Here is a 14,760-nt window from a genome sequence, read left to right as displayed (position 1 = left end):
AAAAAGTGCGTAAATCAAGTACAGACTAGAAACTAATTGCCATGCAAGATAAGTTGATTTTAAAATAAATGATAATCGATAAAATCAACTCACTTCAGTACTTTAATTCATTATTGTCAACTTTACGACCACAGGCGCTCCCAATCTAAACCAGACTGTTGTTTGTCAAATCAAAAAATCATTTATTGTAAATAACATCTTAATTTTGTAAAAGACAATACCAGGTATATTACACGTAACAATGATAAAGGTCTTATAAACCCCCGCTGATCCCAGACACTTGTCATTTGTATGCATTCAATGAACTGAGGTGCGGTGTTGTCGCATCATGTAATCCTTAGGGTAGTACAAAACAGATACTAGTTAGCTAAACCTTTCCCATAGTTCAATTTTTCTGAAATTTTAATTTTTTGTTGTTTGGAATGAAATCTATTTGAAGAAAAAAATCTGACCTGACAATTTTTTCCCACATCGCCTCAAACCTACCGTTTGAATCTCCTTTTAGTGGAGTTTAAATGAAATAGCCATTGTTAGAATTTGCTTGGCTTAAGTTATTTAAAAGATATAACAAATGTTTCTACTGCTATTTATACCGGGGACTTTTTGTTACTTACAGTCATTGAAATAAATTCTAACTGGTACTAAATGTATTTTCTTATGTAATATAAGGTAAATATAGCACTTGTTAATCATCTTTTGAGACGAAAATTTGCAACAATTAATGGTCTCTAAAGAAAAAGATTAATTGAGGTATAATTGAGTATATTTGATAGAGGTGAAAATTGATATAGATACAGCGTATTTTGATAATTTTGAAACCTACTTTTGATATGCTGTATCTCAATCTTGTTCTGCCTTGAGTAATTTATCTGTATGCAATGATTTATATCATTTTCCTAAGATAATGTATTAAGATTAACTTTTACACATTATTAAGTCATAACTTTGTGTAATTGAGAAAAAAATTTAGTAACTAATTTCACGGGTGTTTCGTACTACCTTAAGCTTTACAATTCGCTACATACATCAATTTTTTTGTCTACTAGTATGTACTATAACAACTATATATATATATATATATATATATATATATATATATATATATATATATATATATATATATATATATATATATATATATATATATATATATATATATATATATATATATATATATATATATATATATATATATATATATATATATATATATATATATATATATAAGTACATGTATTGTATTTATGCTTTGACTTATAATTATATGTTTTGCAAGTATGTATAATTGTATATTCTGAAATAATCCTCATATCAGATAAATAAAGAATGAATCCAATTATAGAAACCAGTTTTTATTAGTTGGAAAGGAGTATTTCAGTTGTATGAAAGAACGAAATTTCTTTCGAAAACAAACGCCCAGATTACTGTAAAAGTGGTTATTTACACTTGTGGCTTAGTAAAAAAAACAGTACGCCTTTTCTAAGGTCAGTCATTACGCGTGGGTATTAAATAAGCAGGTGAGTGATTTCCACACAAAAGGTTTGAGTTTTTTACCACGCCCAGATTACTGTAAAAGTGGTTATTTACACTTGTGGCTTAGTAAAAAAAAACAGTACACCTTTTCTGAGGTCAGTCATTACGCGTGGGTATTAAATAAGCAGGTGAGTGATTTCCACACAAAAGGTTTGAGTTTTTTACCACGCGCACGAGGGTATTTTACGTGGTCGTAAGCTTACCGCGTAAGTAGTGTAAATTTCTTCCAGGCGTAATCAACCGTTTTTTACGGCAGTTATGTCGACACGTGGAGTCATAGAACCCACGACAAGTGATTTTCTTCACTGAAAACGTTGACGCCAACTTGTTTACCAGTCACAGAAATACCACCTTCTTTCCAATATCTGTACATAAGTACTAATTATCACCTGCAATTAATACGATACACTGTGACATATAACGATGGTATTAAATAAAATAAGATTTAAGTTTGGACGACACAGCTGTTGAGAATGATCTTCAAATTAACATTACGACGTTGGCTCTTATTGTGACTTTTGAGATTTCCTCTGCTTTTGAACATCGCATACTTGGATTTAATATGTCTTTCCGGGTACCAAAAAATTCTCCAGTATGTATAGTCATGTTGTACGATTGTCAACTTAAATTTTAACGTCTGTCGTCGAGTTACTATCAATATAAAGAACTAAAATTCTTTGAAATGTAACGTCTTAATCTGAGTACAGAGTAGAAAATACCAGGTTTATAACAAATTCAAATATGACTAACACTATTGTTCTATATTTATCTTCATGACGAAAAGAAACATTCTGTTGTAACAACTTATACCATAATCAGAAGCATCTCACTGTGAAGCATTGTTAAAATCCAAATGAAGCATTGTTAACATAAGAAAGGGAAAAATGAAATTTTAAAAAGTAGCTAAAATCGAATATGAAGAGGTCTTACTCACAACATGTGAGTCACAAGTGTGTCATTGATTCTCATCAAATAAATTAATTTTCATACTAAGAAAATCAAGCGACACTCTCTAAAATATTATCTATTCGAATATCTATTATTATTATATTTAAGTTATAGTGCAAGATATTAAATTAATTTAATTTGTTCAACAAAGAATGGAGTAATCTGTCCTTATAAACATGAATATTCTTTATTAAATACAGCAGACGGCCAGATCAAGCAAACGTTTAACAGGGAAGAGTGCATTTGACCAGGAGAAACAACAATATTACAGCTCCCTTGGTATCTCAAACCCATTCCCACCGCGGACAAGGGAGCAGCAAAGTAAGATAGAGGCCGAGTGGTCAGCTAACTACAATAAAATCTAACTGTAATTTTAGAAATGAATTTTTAAGATATAAGTCATCACAAATGTATTTAGTAAGGAAAAACTTCAGATTTCAAAAACTTAAAAATTTATATAGGTTTAAAATTTAAATACTTTACTATATATTTATACCTAGATCTTATATTAATCGTTCCTGCTACATGTACGTTTGACGAGATAGAAGACTGCTTAAAATGAACTGTTGGCTAAAGCGTTGCTGGCTGTTTGCAGTAATGTATGTCAATTTTTCACAGGTAGACATGACGGACACATTGCCTTCACGTTGCCTCCCCTTACCTCCTCTCTTAGAATAACATCGTGCCATAATCATGCAGAAAAAAGAAGGGTATCCATCGCAACAGTTCCCCAAGAACCAGAAGGTGTTCTGAAGAAACACTCGACTGAAACTAAACAGATGCTGCAAGAACTCGACAAAGAGGTAGGAGAGACCGAGTCGACAGAGCAAACAATAACGGAGTTACCAGATAGGACACCGGAACCGGAAATACTGCATGTCTTTCCTGAGTTGCGCAATGGAGCCGCCTCCAAACCAGAGCGTGTACGTCGTCATTCATCGTACGAGCCTCGTTACTGCTGGTGCACGCGGTGTCAGATCATGTACAGAATGTACAAAGAAAACGACCACAGCTTGGAAGGATGGGGTAAATATCCTTGTTTCCACTTGTGAAAAATGCATGAATGGGCGTTACAACGCAAGTCAAATTTCCAAAATTTAGAATTCAAGGCCGACAACTGTCTTAGGAGAAAAAAAAAATAGATGTGCATTGATAAATAATCAATATACGTGTAGAGAAATGACAGTTTAAAAAATATTAAATTCATAAAAGAAGAGAAATGCAATCCTAGAATTGGAATTTAAAAGTCAACAAATCCACGTAAAATCACCGTTTAAAATTTTCGTTGTGTATAATATTTGCGAAAGATAAAGAAAATCTCAAAAAGTTTCGATCTCATAACTAACGATCAAAAATATAGGGTTAACATGATTGTACTTGGCTGTTACTTAGCAAGGTTGTGAAAGTTCATATAATGTACACAATGTATGAAATCAATTATTGTTTATTCAGTGGTTTCTAAGGAAAACGTACTACATTGTAGACAGAGAGGATTTTTGCATAAAACTTTGCGCTGTGTAAAATTGAATCCTACATTTCATAGATTGTTATTACAAATTTATTTAATAAATAGGTTCTATTCTGATTGCCCTATTAAAGCAAGAGATTTATTATGCCATATACGCCCTCTTTTTATTAATTATATGATATATAGTTTAATTCATAGCTGTGCTTTCATCAAATGAATAAATGAGATGAAAACGTAATGGTTTTGTTGTTCTGCGAAGCAAGATCTCTCTCTCCTCTCTCTCTCTCTCTCTCTCTCTCTCTCTCTCTCTCTCTCTCTATCTCTCTCTCTCTCTCTCTCTCTCTCTCTCTCTCTCTCTCTCTCTCTCTCTCTCTCTCTCAGCATATATTGAAATACTATATAAGATGATAATATACCTACTAGGAAAATCAAGGCTTGCCTCTGAAAAAAATAATATTTTCTTTGCGCGAATCCAGAAACTTTAGATGCCTAGTTTTGGTAAATTAAACTTAAAGTTTCTGATTTTAGATTTAGTTTAAACAATATTCATTTAGTAAATTTCATCATACATATTAAAATGACAGTACACAGAAGATTGAGAAACAAGCCAAAAGGCTTATGTTAGTCTCGCTCTCGTCATTTTACAAATGAGAGGTGGGTAAAATTTTCAATTACAATAACATTGCACATAAACATTGATTGGGAAAAATGAAGGGGAAAGAAATTGTATCAAACCAATAGATAATGTCTATACTAATAGACTAAGGTTACTTAAACATGTATTAATATTGAACCATAATGTTGCTTAGTAGCTCTAAATAAGCATTAAATATCTGTGAACATACAGGTACATACAAATATGGTATTTAATGTAATACAGTAGTTATAGTAAAACAACAGGTGAACTCAGAACCTTTTACTTTCAACAAGAAATTTCTGGACAAGGTAAAAAATATTGATGTTTTCACTTTCAGATAAATTAGCGTTACCATATAACAATAATTCAACATTAAGAAAATATGGGTCAGGATTGTATTGATCCTAACTCTGGAATATGTATTACAGTGTAATAGAAAATGGTCAGTACTTTCAACTTCGCCGCAAAAACAAAGAGGCGAGTTGATTAACTTTAAAAGAAGTTTAGTAGTTTGAATTTTCCAAGAGGGGGAGGGAGGGGTCCGGGTCCTATATCTCCTCCACCTATCTTAGCAATCATTTCTGGATCTGCTTTTGGTCTTGTATATGAATGCAATGTATGCATTTCCTGCTCTTTATTGTTATCAAACAACTTAAGACTGCGAAGAAAAGATACCAGCTGTAGCATTATCATGCGATTTGTAGCAGTTTCTTTCCCCGACTCGCTATGATCTGCTTTATCCTTTTTAGAGTTTGATTGAAATCCTTTGTGTATAAATGTGCACGTGAAAAAGAAAACAAGAAGGAACTAATATTGTGAAAATAATATAATATTCAATTTGAACGTTTCACAATACTTTAGAAAGATATGTTTTGTAATATATGTGAATGATACATTGTAATGTAGATTCATAATATCATATATATACACATACAAATGTCTATATATATATAAATTTATAAACGACTCCAATCGATAGGATATAAAGCAAAAAGATCTTTTCAAATATCATATACATGTAACAACACATGAAATACACAAAGATTACTTCTCATACAATGCGCTCTTTCGTACAAATGTACAATGGTTATCAAATGTTTCGTGATGAAGTTATATCAACTATACCTAAACAAGTAATTGTTAAATTCTACAATCTTTGATCCAACAATTAATAAAATTTCAATCTTCCCAATGATATCTTCGACTTTAAAAAAAATCATGGAGTGAATCTTTAGTGCGTATTTCCCTTTCAAAACTTATGAAAGCATCAAGATGGAATGTATTTTTCTTCGATAGCCTATTGTTCTCTTTCATACACCTGGCAGTAGAGAGTTCCAACCATTCAAGTCCTTGTGTCTTTTACACAAACAAGCAAGTAATATGTCAAAATCCATTCCTTTACTATAATTATAACGTTAGGAACATATTGAAGGTTTTGAGATGCCTAGGACGTTTACTTTTTAGCTCCATGAAACATACGGGTCTCCGTATCCGATGGCCGGCAGCTGACGTCTTGTTTCCATGTCATAAACATAGGGTCCGATCATAGCGGGTTGTGGGTAGGGTCTGCCGTAATAGTAGTCGGGTCCCATCTGCGTCTCCATGTATTCCCGCCTTTTGTCGAGATATTCTTTGTCATCATAACGCTCTCCTCCAATGTAGCATCCAGCCACCGAGTAAAACGTTGCAGAGAGTGCGGCGAGGATCATGCCGACCCATCCCAGGACGTACGACCAGCCGTAAGATCGAGTTGTAGCGTTTTGCAAACCCTGGAAATAAAAGTCAAAGGTCATTTATTCACTCATCAACGAAAAACAAAACAAAACAACCATGATATCATTTGGAACTAAAATAATTAGCACCCTTGGATACATAAGGCACTATGTTACATTTAAATACACATAACACATTTACATGTAAATAGCTTCTTTAAATAACAAGGCCTAAATCAAATAATAAATGATATGTTTATAAGGACAAACCTTTGGAATGATATCTGAATGACCTTTACAGAAAAACGAATATCTTCTACATTCATATTTTATATTCAAAACATGTTTGCCAAGACATCGGTATAAACAAACAAACCCCCGCAAAAACTTAAAACTCTAGAGAGTAGACTAATTTGGGCGGCTTTTTGATAGACGGGCCTTTGAAACATGTCATAAAAGTGCAGAGTATAAGAAAAGAAACCGGTTTGCAGACAGAAGCCTATCAAAAGTTTAAAATGCAATGAGGAACAAAACCAGAAGAACCAGAATTACTGGCCATGAATGATACTTTAGGTTCACGCACGTGCATGCATGAAATAAAGTGAGAATTAAGCCCAGATCATTAATTTATTTTATGAAAGACACCTTGGTGGCTTTATATTTTACGTTTTCATTTTTTGAAAGTTCGAAATCTTTCAAATCTTTGTACAGGTAGATGATTCTAAGAGAGGAACATTATCTAAGATATTGTGAAATAACAATCTTAATATTGTGCACATATTGTTTCATTCAGAAGAGGAATTTTTGCATTTGAATAAAAATTATGATTTCATACAAAGTGTCTGAAAAATACGAATTTATTTTAAAAAAATCTTCTGCAAAGTCTAGTAGTATTAATGTTTTATAAATTTGATTTTTGACACAGTATCCTGTAGATGAAAATTGCATAGAATATTAGAAAGCTGTTTGATAAATACTGTAATACAACAAAGAATGGGTCAATCAAATTGAATCAAGTTCAGGTAAAACAACTTTAAAGGTTAATAAAAAGAAAAACATTTAAGGTGGTATATGGGACAACTGTCCATATTAATTTGGATAAAAGTAAAAAAAATACTTTTACCGGTTTCGAATTCTCAATTTTTACATTAATTGACCAAAATATGTTTTAAATTTTGTGTAGAAATGTAAAAAAAATAAAATAATAGCCCCAGCGGGATTCGAACTTATGACTTACAGATTTATAGTTCACGCTTGAACCAATTGCACTACGCTGTTAGGTAACAATTTTGGGAAAGAAAACATTTATAAAATTATATTTACATTCTACTGTGTTTTTTCATTAAATTCTGTGATGTTTAAATGCCTCTAAATGCAACACCTATTCACTGCGTATGAATATACGAGTAATTTACATAAGTAGTTCTCAAACAGTGATTTCTATGTTATCGGTTAAAAATGTATTTCATGAATGTTGTCAAAACACCATGTTTTATAATTATTCAACAAAAAAATTTGACTTTATTGTTAAAAGCAACATTTCAAGAGTTATTTATCGTGGATTATATTTTCATGCTCGTGGATCTCATCTCAACAGTCTATGTGAAAACCAGTTTAAACCGGTTTTACAAAACAGCTGTTCTTGCTGTTACTTATTCACTCCCTCCGTGATCTGCACTTTATATCGATTTATTTAAGTAAATAATTGATTTATTCAGTAAGGGAATGTAAATATAAGCATTAAATGATTTATTTTTGACGTCGTCGTGTCAATAACTGCCGTCAGGTGAGCAGACAAATTATCATAACGCGCTAACGCGCGTTATTCAATTTGTCTGCTCACCTGACGGCAGTTATTGACACGACGACGTCAAAAATAAATCATTCAATGCTATAGTAACTAATTTTATTTTCTATTTCGATCGAAAGTAGTCACAATATGGAAGCCCCATACCACCTCAACATGGTTGTTTTGGGGGGTTTTTTTGTCCACTATCACACTTACTGCAGTCCACTTGGAGTAGAATTCCGTGGTATCTTCAATCTTGTTCCTCTCGAGGTACTCTGCTCCATGGAAAAAAGCGATGGCCGCCGCAGTCGCAAATGCTATGGAGGAAAAAAGAAGAAAAGAAGTTAAGCTGGGTTTTTGTAACGTACAAAAAGAAAGCTCAAACGTTATGATTTTTCTTTCTTTGAAAGTTACACATCCTTCTTCAAAACCATTTTCCATACGTGGGGTCAGTATTTTATTAAAGGTTCGTATAGCGTATAATAAACGCTGTTTTTGATAATGAATAAATGCTATTTTTGATAATTCTTAGATGTCAATTCTTGAGGAATGCCTACGAAATTTACGAAAGATCGAACCATCCAAGATTTGTAATATTTCTGCAAAACTAGTAAATAGCAACTAGAGACTATTCATTCGTTCGATAAAAAACAGGCAATAAATAATCTCGATCTTAGTGACACTAAGATAAAAGATGGGAGCATGCCTGACGGTATCGTTACCTGCAATGTAGGCGCACAGGCCGGCGATGTACGCCCATTTAGACCTTCTCCAGCAGCATACGACCAGACCAAATATGAATGCTAGCAGGAAAACCACTAGCGCCACCACGTAGAAGGCCAGGAAACAACGGGAGAGATCTGAAACACGAGATAATTCAAATCATTTAGAATTAAAAAAAAAACAAAAAAAAAAAAAACAATTTTTAAACAGTTTTTACTCATTAATGTCTGGAAATCTTCTAAGCAGCACGAGCGGTCACAACAACTTAGATGTAAATTTGTAATATTATAGTTTGTATCTTTAGATTGAAATCATTTGTGTGGTGAGGTACTTTTTCCTCCGACTTACGGATTCTGGCCATGAACTCAGTACTGAGTGTGATGGTGCTGGACTCGGGAACCTCATAGTCGATGTTGAAACAGTAGTTGTCAACTACATCCTTGGCCGTCAGTAAAACTGTCAACAAATTAAAACATTTTATCAGAGTTACACATAATGTTGGTTTGAAGTTATTATACATGTATCTCAACTTGTGATTATTTGCAGCTAAGTTCTTGGATATAAATGATACAGATAGTCCCCAATTTCTTGCTGTCTAAAATAATCTAATTTAATTTAATAAGAATTTTATTCAAGTTTATATGAATACATGAAATTAACTGTATCAAATTTGCAGGCACAATGCCTATATATGTTCTCTCCTAAACGTTCTAACACAAACTAAGATGCATACAGCATAAACATTGATTATAATACACAAATAAATATGCCGTATTTACTCAAGCAAATGAAAATTTAAAATGACCAATGGATTAAAAAGCACTTTTAGACTCTGTGATAGAAATTTAACCCGTAACCCGTAAGATTTGTCTTAAGTGTATTGGGATCGATGGCCGACAGTGATCGTGTTCCTAGAGACTGGGAATATTCTGTCAATAATTGATAGCTTACGTCCACCAAGGTGATAAAGCCCGAGAATACTTATAAATTAGGGACAGGTTACAAGATTCTTGCATAAACATGTACGTGAACTGTGCACGATATGGCCCTCTCGCCTATAAACTAGCAAATATATATATTCTTTACTCGATGTATATTCAACAGTTCACGAAGCAATCCTTTAAGTTATCATGTATTATATGTATTGTGCACCACTAAGTTTGATAGATAAAATAACCTTGGTGACAATACTTTCATTCAACAACAACAAAACCAACCAAACAAACAAACAATTCATTGTGTAAATTCCAAAATGTCAGTTTGAATAAAAAATATCTGAAATTCAGCGAGCTCAATGCAGTTATTATTTTTCTTCAAATGAATACACCACAAAAGCTATTGAATGCGTGTCAAATTTCAACTGGTTACACTGTAAATAGAGGAAAATTACCCATATTCCCAATTAGATATATTCAAGCACCATTTAAAATGGAGTTCTTAAAACTTCGTCACATGTTAAGAAAGATGTTTTATTTGAAACGTAAAATCAAAAAATATTTTATGTACATTTTGCAAGGATATCACACCCATGCTGCTGTCATTGGGGATAATTATGTACACGTTTGCATTTGGTGCAACAGAACTGTTTAAAGCGTCTAGTTAAACTGATAAACACATATTTTAACCAATCTATAAAAATACTTCAACATATTTCTATTAGAAAATATATTGTTGCAAGGAAAACAGTTTGCAATAATGAATTTAAAAATTATTCACCATGTAATGATATCATAATACACTTTAAGGCCTAGATTTACACAAAAACATTGTTTTTCATCCCTAAAGTAGTGTCCAATGCAGAAAAGAAGGAAGAGAAATCACAACGACTGGCCAGGTAAAACTTCAGGAAATCTGAATAAGGAAGTAATACAGGTAAATACATACGGCCTAGAATTTCTTAAACCGATTTACTTTAAACCAGGATCGGCCTTTATTTTAATCCAAAGAATGTACAGATATTCGTGTTAGTGTTGTTGTTGTTTTTAAATAAATGCAAATGTTGGTAGGCCTATATCAAGATTTCAAAATACTTAAAGGGACTTGGACACGATTTGAGATCAAAAATTTTATTTTCATTTTTTATGTATAAAATGATTTACTTGTGCATTTTAAATGATTGACCAAAATAATAAATGTTAAAGTCAAGTTACAAGCGAGATACAGAGGTAAGAATTGATAGTTTAGTAAACAAAGCTCGAGTCTTATAGTTGTTTACAAAAAATGTAATGTAGAATTTTACCATTTCTTAGACAAAGTGACATGTAAAAAACAATTTAAACTAATTCAATATCTTCATAAATGCTATTATCAACAAAAGAAAGTTACATTTGATCAAAACTTACATCAATACAACACATATGTAAAAATGACAATGTTCGAGCTTTGTTTACAAAACAAAGAATTATGAACTCTGTATCTTGCTTATAACTTGATATTTGAGTTTCAAATTTTGACATAGTATTATTAACTTCTATATTTATCAGTATAAACATTGAAAATGGAAAAACAAAATTTGAAAATTTTAAGTCAAATCGTGTCCAAGTCCCTTTAACTCACGAATGGGTATAGGTCGAAAATGGTATGGGCGCGGTTGTTAAGGAAATATGACTAATTTTGCAAGAAAGCGTTAAAATGTTAATGTCTCTTTCTCACTTTTGAAACTACATGTACATGTACATGTGCCTTAAAAACTTCTCTTTGACTTTCTCTGTATTAAATAGGTCAAACTAGCATTGCCCGTTTCGTTTTTATTTACATGTATCCTGAGTAGCTTCATCCATTAAGGGAAATTGTAGACTAGCGAGGTACTGAAGCATGACTTATTGACAGTAAATATACGGGTCCACGGGAAGGCAATACAATGCGCTTCAGAATTTTCTGTAACATATCTACCCGATTTAGTGTGTGAGTGTTATGCCTTGGGGTATCACATTCATATTCTATCCGCTAACTTCATCACTTTTAGAATTACACATACCTACACCTGAACGCTACAAAAAGGACCATATACGCGCTTTAAGAACTTTGCTTGTGTTTCTGATGTTTTCAAACTCGTATCAACATTAGTGTTTTGTTAGAGTCTTATATTATTTTTTGCAACATATTGTGAGTGTTGAAGTCCTTAAAAACGCACATTTCATTTGTTCAAGCACAAAGAGAAAGAGTCGTTCACATAAAAATAATGAAATACCTAACTGACGGTATGTAATGGAGGAAGTGTATCTACGATTTAATTGTGTAAATGTGAAGTTAATTTATGCAAATTTCTGTCGTCCAACATTTTCAAACCAAGCGTGAGTAATTAGAAACACGTCACATGTCGCTCTGTAAAAGTAAATACGTTATAAACCTCCTGGTAAAGTTTTACAGGCCAAAAAATAAAATCTTGTTTGAAAAATACATGAAGTTCTTAATACAGGGTGTTAGGGTTAAGGGGTTAAAAGGAGGAGAGACATATCTTTTTTTCAAAACTGAGATTTTGCAAAAATCAAATCTTCTCTCTAAGTTAATATAAGTTGATTGTTGTTGTTTAATTGTTAAAATCGTATATTGGTGATTAACCCCCCTCCGTTATGAGGGATAACCACGTTTTAATGTAATTTGTTAACATTTGCCACAGAGAAACCTAAAACCTCGCCTAGAATCGGCAACAGTTTGAATAGCTTTGTATAAAAATCACTCATCTTTGACATTCCACAAGCACACCCCGAAATTTGATCCTACAATGAAGATGGCTTTGTAGGTCATGCGGTCATTTTCTCCTCCTCATCAATAAAATGTTGAAATTTTCTTTTAAACTTTTGAAGAATACTGAATAAAACTTTCTAAAGCGTAAGGTTTGGATGCTGTTAGTTTTTATTTCTCAACAGTTTATCAATATTTAAGAAACACTATATGTTTATCCATTAAATCCACTTTTTATTTTAATAATGAAATTTCTTAAATGAATAGATGTCAGAAACCACACGCTGAATAATGATGTATAACCTGATTGATATGGAAATGACGCGAAATGTCACATGTGTTGTCACACAAACAATTCACCGTCCTACGGCCAGAACTATTGGTCTATACAGGTAGGATCAGGTATTCAATCAATAAAAGTGGTTTGGAATAACACTGAGAGTCTTTTTCTTATTTATTTTCAAGCAAATTTGGAAAATTCCACCCTTGGACGCATCGTGATTTTGATTTTGAGTCGGCCATTTAAAGGGTGGGGCCTCTGCCAAATACCTGTTACAGGTACGCATTGTGATCAACCTTAGATTTAGATTCCGCTAAATAGATACTCACATGCTGTGTCGTTCCCGGGGTAACATTCCCGGAATATCCCTCTGTGTCGGGTGTGGGACACCCGGTCCCTATCCGACGACGATCGCGTGTAACCGGGGTCCACCTTAAATTCCAGCCAGTGGTCTGTCGCAAACGAAACTGCTAGAAAGACGATGGTGATGGGCCCCAGAATGGTGGCACACACCAGCATCACTGTCCCACAAGTACTGGTCCTCATGGCTGTCCCTCCTCTGTATCTCGCTCCCGGTAACCTGACAAAGTACCTACCCTCTGGTCCGAAAGAAGAAAAAAACAACACAACAGGGCAGGGACCCACGAAACAGAGCCGTTTAGAGCAAGCTCACCGACTGTGAAGAAAATCCATATATTGTTTGCTCACTGATCAGTTTACACTGAGGCCCTTGCAAAAGTTCCGGACCAATGATTTCACATAAAGGAGAGCCCTATTAATATGTTCGCCGTATTCTGTAAAGGTAATTTCTAACTTGAGGAGGCACTTGCAGTGCGAAAAAAGTTCGCGTTTTGAAGAAACGTAACCAATTTGAAGTCAAGCGTTCTTTAATTTGAAAATAAAAGTATTCTATATGAGAAAATTTAGCCTAGGAGTAATTGCAAATAAATTTTTAAATAAAGTATATGTTCGGTATGTATTATTGTGTCCCAAGTTTTCCATAATGAAAACACGTTGACTTCGCCGACCGCTTTCGTTTGTTGGTACATACCTTTAAACAATTATTATTTTCGAATTGAATATATTTACATGAATATACATGTGTAACTTGCTCCGTTTTGGAAATACAAGCGTTCGCGCTCAAGCTACTTGTAAAAGTGTTACACCAACTGGCGCACCGTGTCTTTTCCCTAAATTACACCTCTTATTATCAAGTTTTTTGCAGTTATATGTCGAAATGAACTATTTTTTTGACCAGGCATTTTAAAAAACATGCTGACGGAGCATATAGTACCAGTAACCGTTTAGATTCTCAACTCTTTGCACCCCCCCCTTCACTACTAAACATGTGCAATTTTTAGGCTCCATGTACAACATGCATTTTAAATCGATTTCTTAATTTCATGTTATTTGTAAAAATGGTTTACAGTCAGCAGGAGACTTAAAGCAGGTTAAATACTCATATACTTTGAATTTTATGATAAAAATCTTGAGAATGTTAATACATACTAGTATATTATGGCAAACATCTTATTTACATGTCTTTGTTTTGAAAAAAATATGTGCATTTTATCATTAACAAGGCTTTTCGTTTTTCGACGCCCCTGTTTCTGCATGTTGTTTATGGCCAGTTAGGCAAATTTGGAACGTTATGAATACGTAGTTAAATAGATAATACATGTCTGAGCTTTGTTGTTGCTGGCAGCACTTCGGCACATTTTGTCATTCATTGGTACCTTGAGTACTTGAATAAATCTTCTCCGGCTAAAAGTCCTGTCACTGGCGATGAACTGTTCAAACTAATATGGTACATGAATAAATGTAACATAAAGATGCATATTAGTTGTTCTGGTTATGTAATCGATATCGAACTTTTCCGTGAGAGTGAATCATCGATCAAATATCTGCAGACCAAAATACCAAATTGCATTTCGTAAGACAACTTTTCGATTGAATGGCGCCAGTGACAAACTGATATACATTAAA

The 14,760-nt window shown here is 33.2% G+C and overlaps 2 protein-coding genes across 2 annotated transcripts; one reads left to right on the top strand and one right to left on the bottom strand.

The window, feature by feature from the left end:
• The first annotated feature begins 1,995 nt into the window (after positions 1-1,995).
• On the top strand, positions 1,996-4,250 carry LOC128168217 (uncharacterized). Its single transcript, XM_052834398.1, has 3 exons — positions 1,996-2,125; positions 2,682-2,802; positions 3,100-4,250. The coding sequence occupies exons 1-3, from the start codon at positions 2,096-2,098 to the stop codon at positions 3,531-3,533; spliced, it is 585 nt and encodes a 194-aa protein (XP_052690358.1). The 5' UTR covers positions 1,996-2,095; the 3' UTR covers positions 3,534-4,250.
• Positions 4,251-5,394: 1,144 nt separating this feature from the next.
• On the bottom strand, positions 5,395-13,495 carry LOC128165631 (transmembrane protein 178B-like). The gene is made up of 5 exons (XM_052830356.1): positions 13,104-13,495; positions 9,159-9,266; positions 8,810-8,947; positions 8,304-8,404; positions 5,395-6,355 (listed from the first exon to the last, which is right to left on the bottom strand). Exons 1-5 carry the CDS (start codon positions 13,318-13,320, stop codon positions 6,047-6,049), a joined length of 873 nt encoding a protein of 290 aa, XP_052686316.1. The 5' UTR covers positions 13,321-13,495; the 3' UTR covers positions 5,395-6,046.
• Positions 13,496-14,760: the final 1,265 nt, after the last annotated feature.

This window comes from Crassostrea angulata, chromosome 10 (assembly GCF_025612915.1).
Source record: "Crassostrea angulata isolate pt1a10 chromosome 10, ASM2561291v2, whole genome shotgun sequence".
Lineage (NCBI taxonomy): Eukaryota > Metazoa > Mollusca > Bivalvia > Ostreida > Ostreidae > Magallana > Magallana angulata.
This window is presented reverse-complemented; position numbering and strand designations above follow the sequence as displayed.

Excerpts from the sequence above, each read along its gene's own strand:
- LOC128165631 (XM_052830356.1), bottom strand. The coding sequence starts at position 13,320 with ATGAGGACCAGTACTTGTGGGACAGTGATGCTGGTGTGTGCCACCATT. Across the intron at positions 8,405-8,809 it reads CCTGTGCGCCTACATTGCAG|CATTTGCGACTGCGGCGGCC; the intron begins GTAACGATACCG and ends TTTCCTCCATAG. Across the intron at positions 6,356-8,303 it reads TCTACTCCAAGTGGACTGCA|GGTTTGCAAAACGCTACAAC; the intron begins GTAAGTGTGATA and ends TTTTATTTCCAG.
- LOC128168217 (XM_052834398.1), top strand. The coding sequence starts at position 2,096 with ATGTCTTTCCGGGTACCAAAAAATTCTCCA. Across the intron at positions 2,126-2,681 it reads GGGTACCAAAAAATTCTCCA|CAGACGGCCAGATCAAGCAA; the intron begins GTATGTATAGTC and ends TATTAAATACAG. Across the intron at positions 2,803-3,099 it reads GCGGACAAGGGAGCAGCAAA|GTAGACATGACGGACACATT; the intron begins GTAAGATAGAGG and ends AATTTTTCACAG.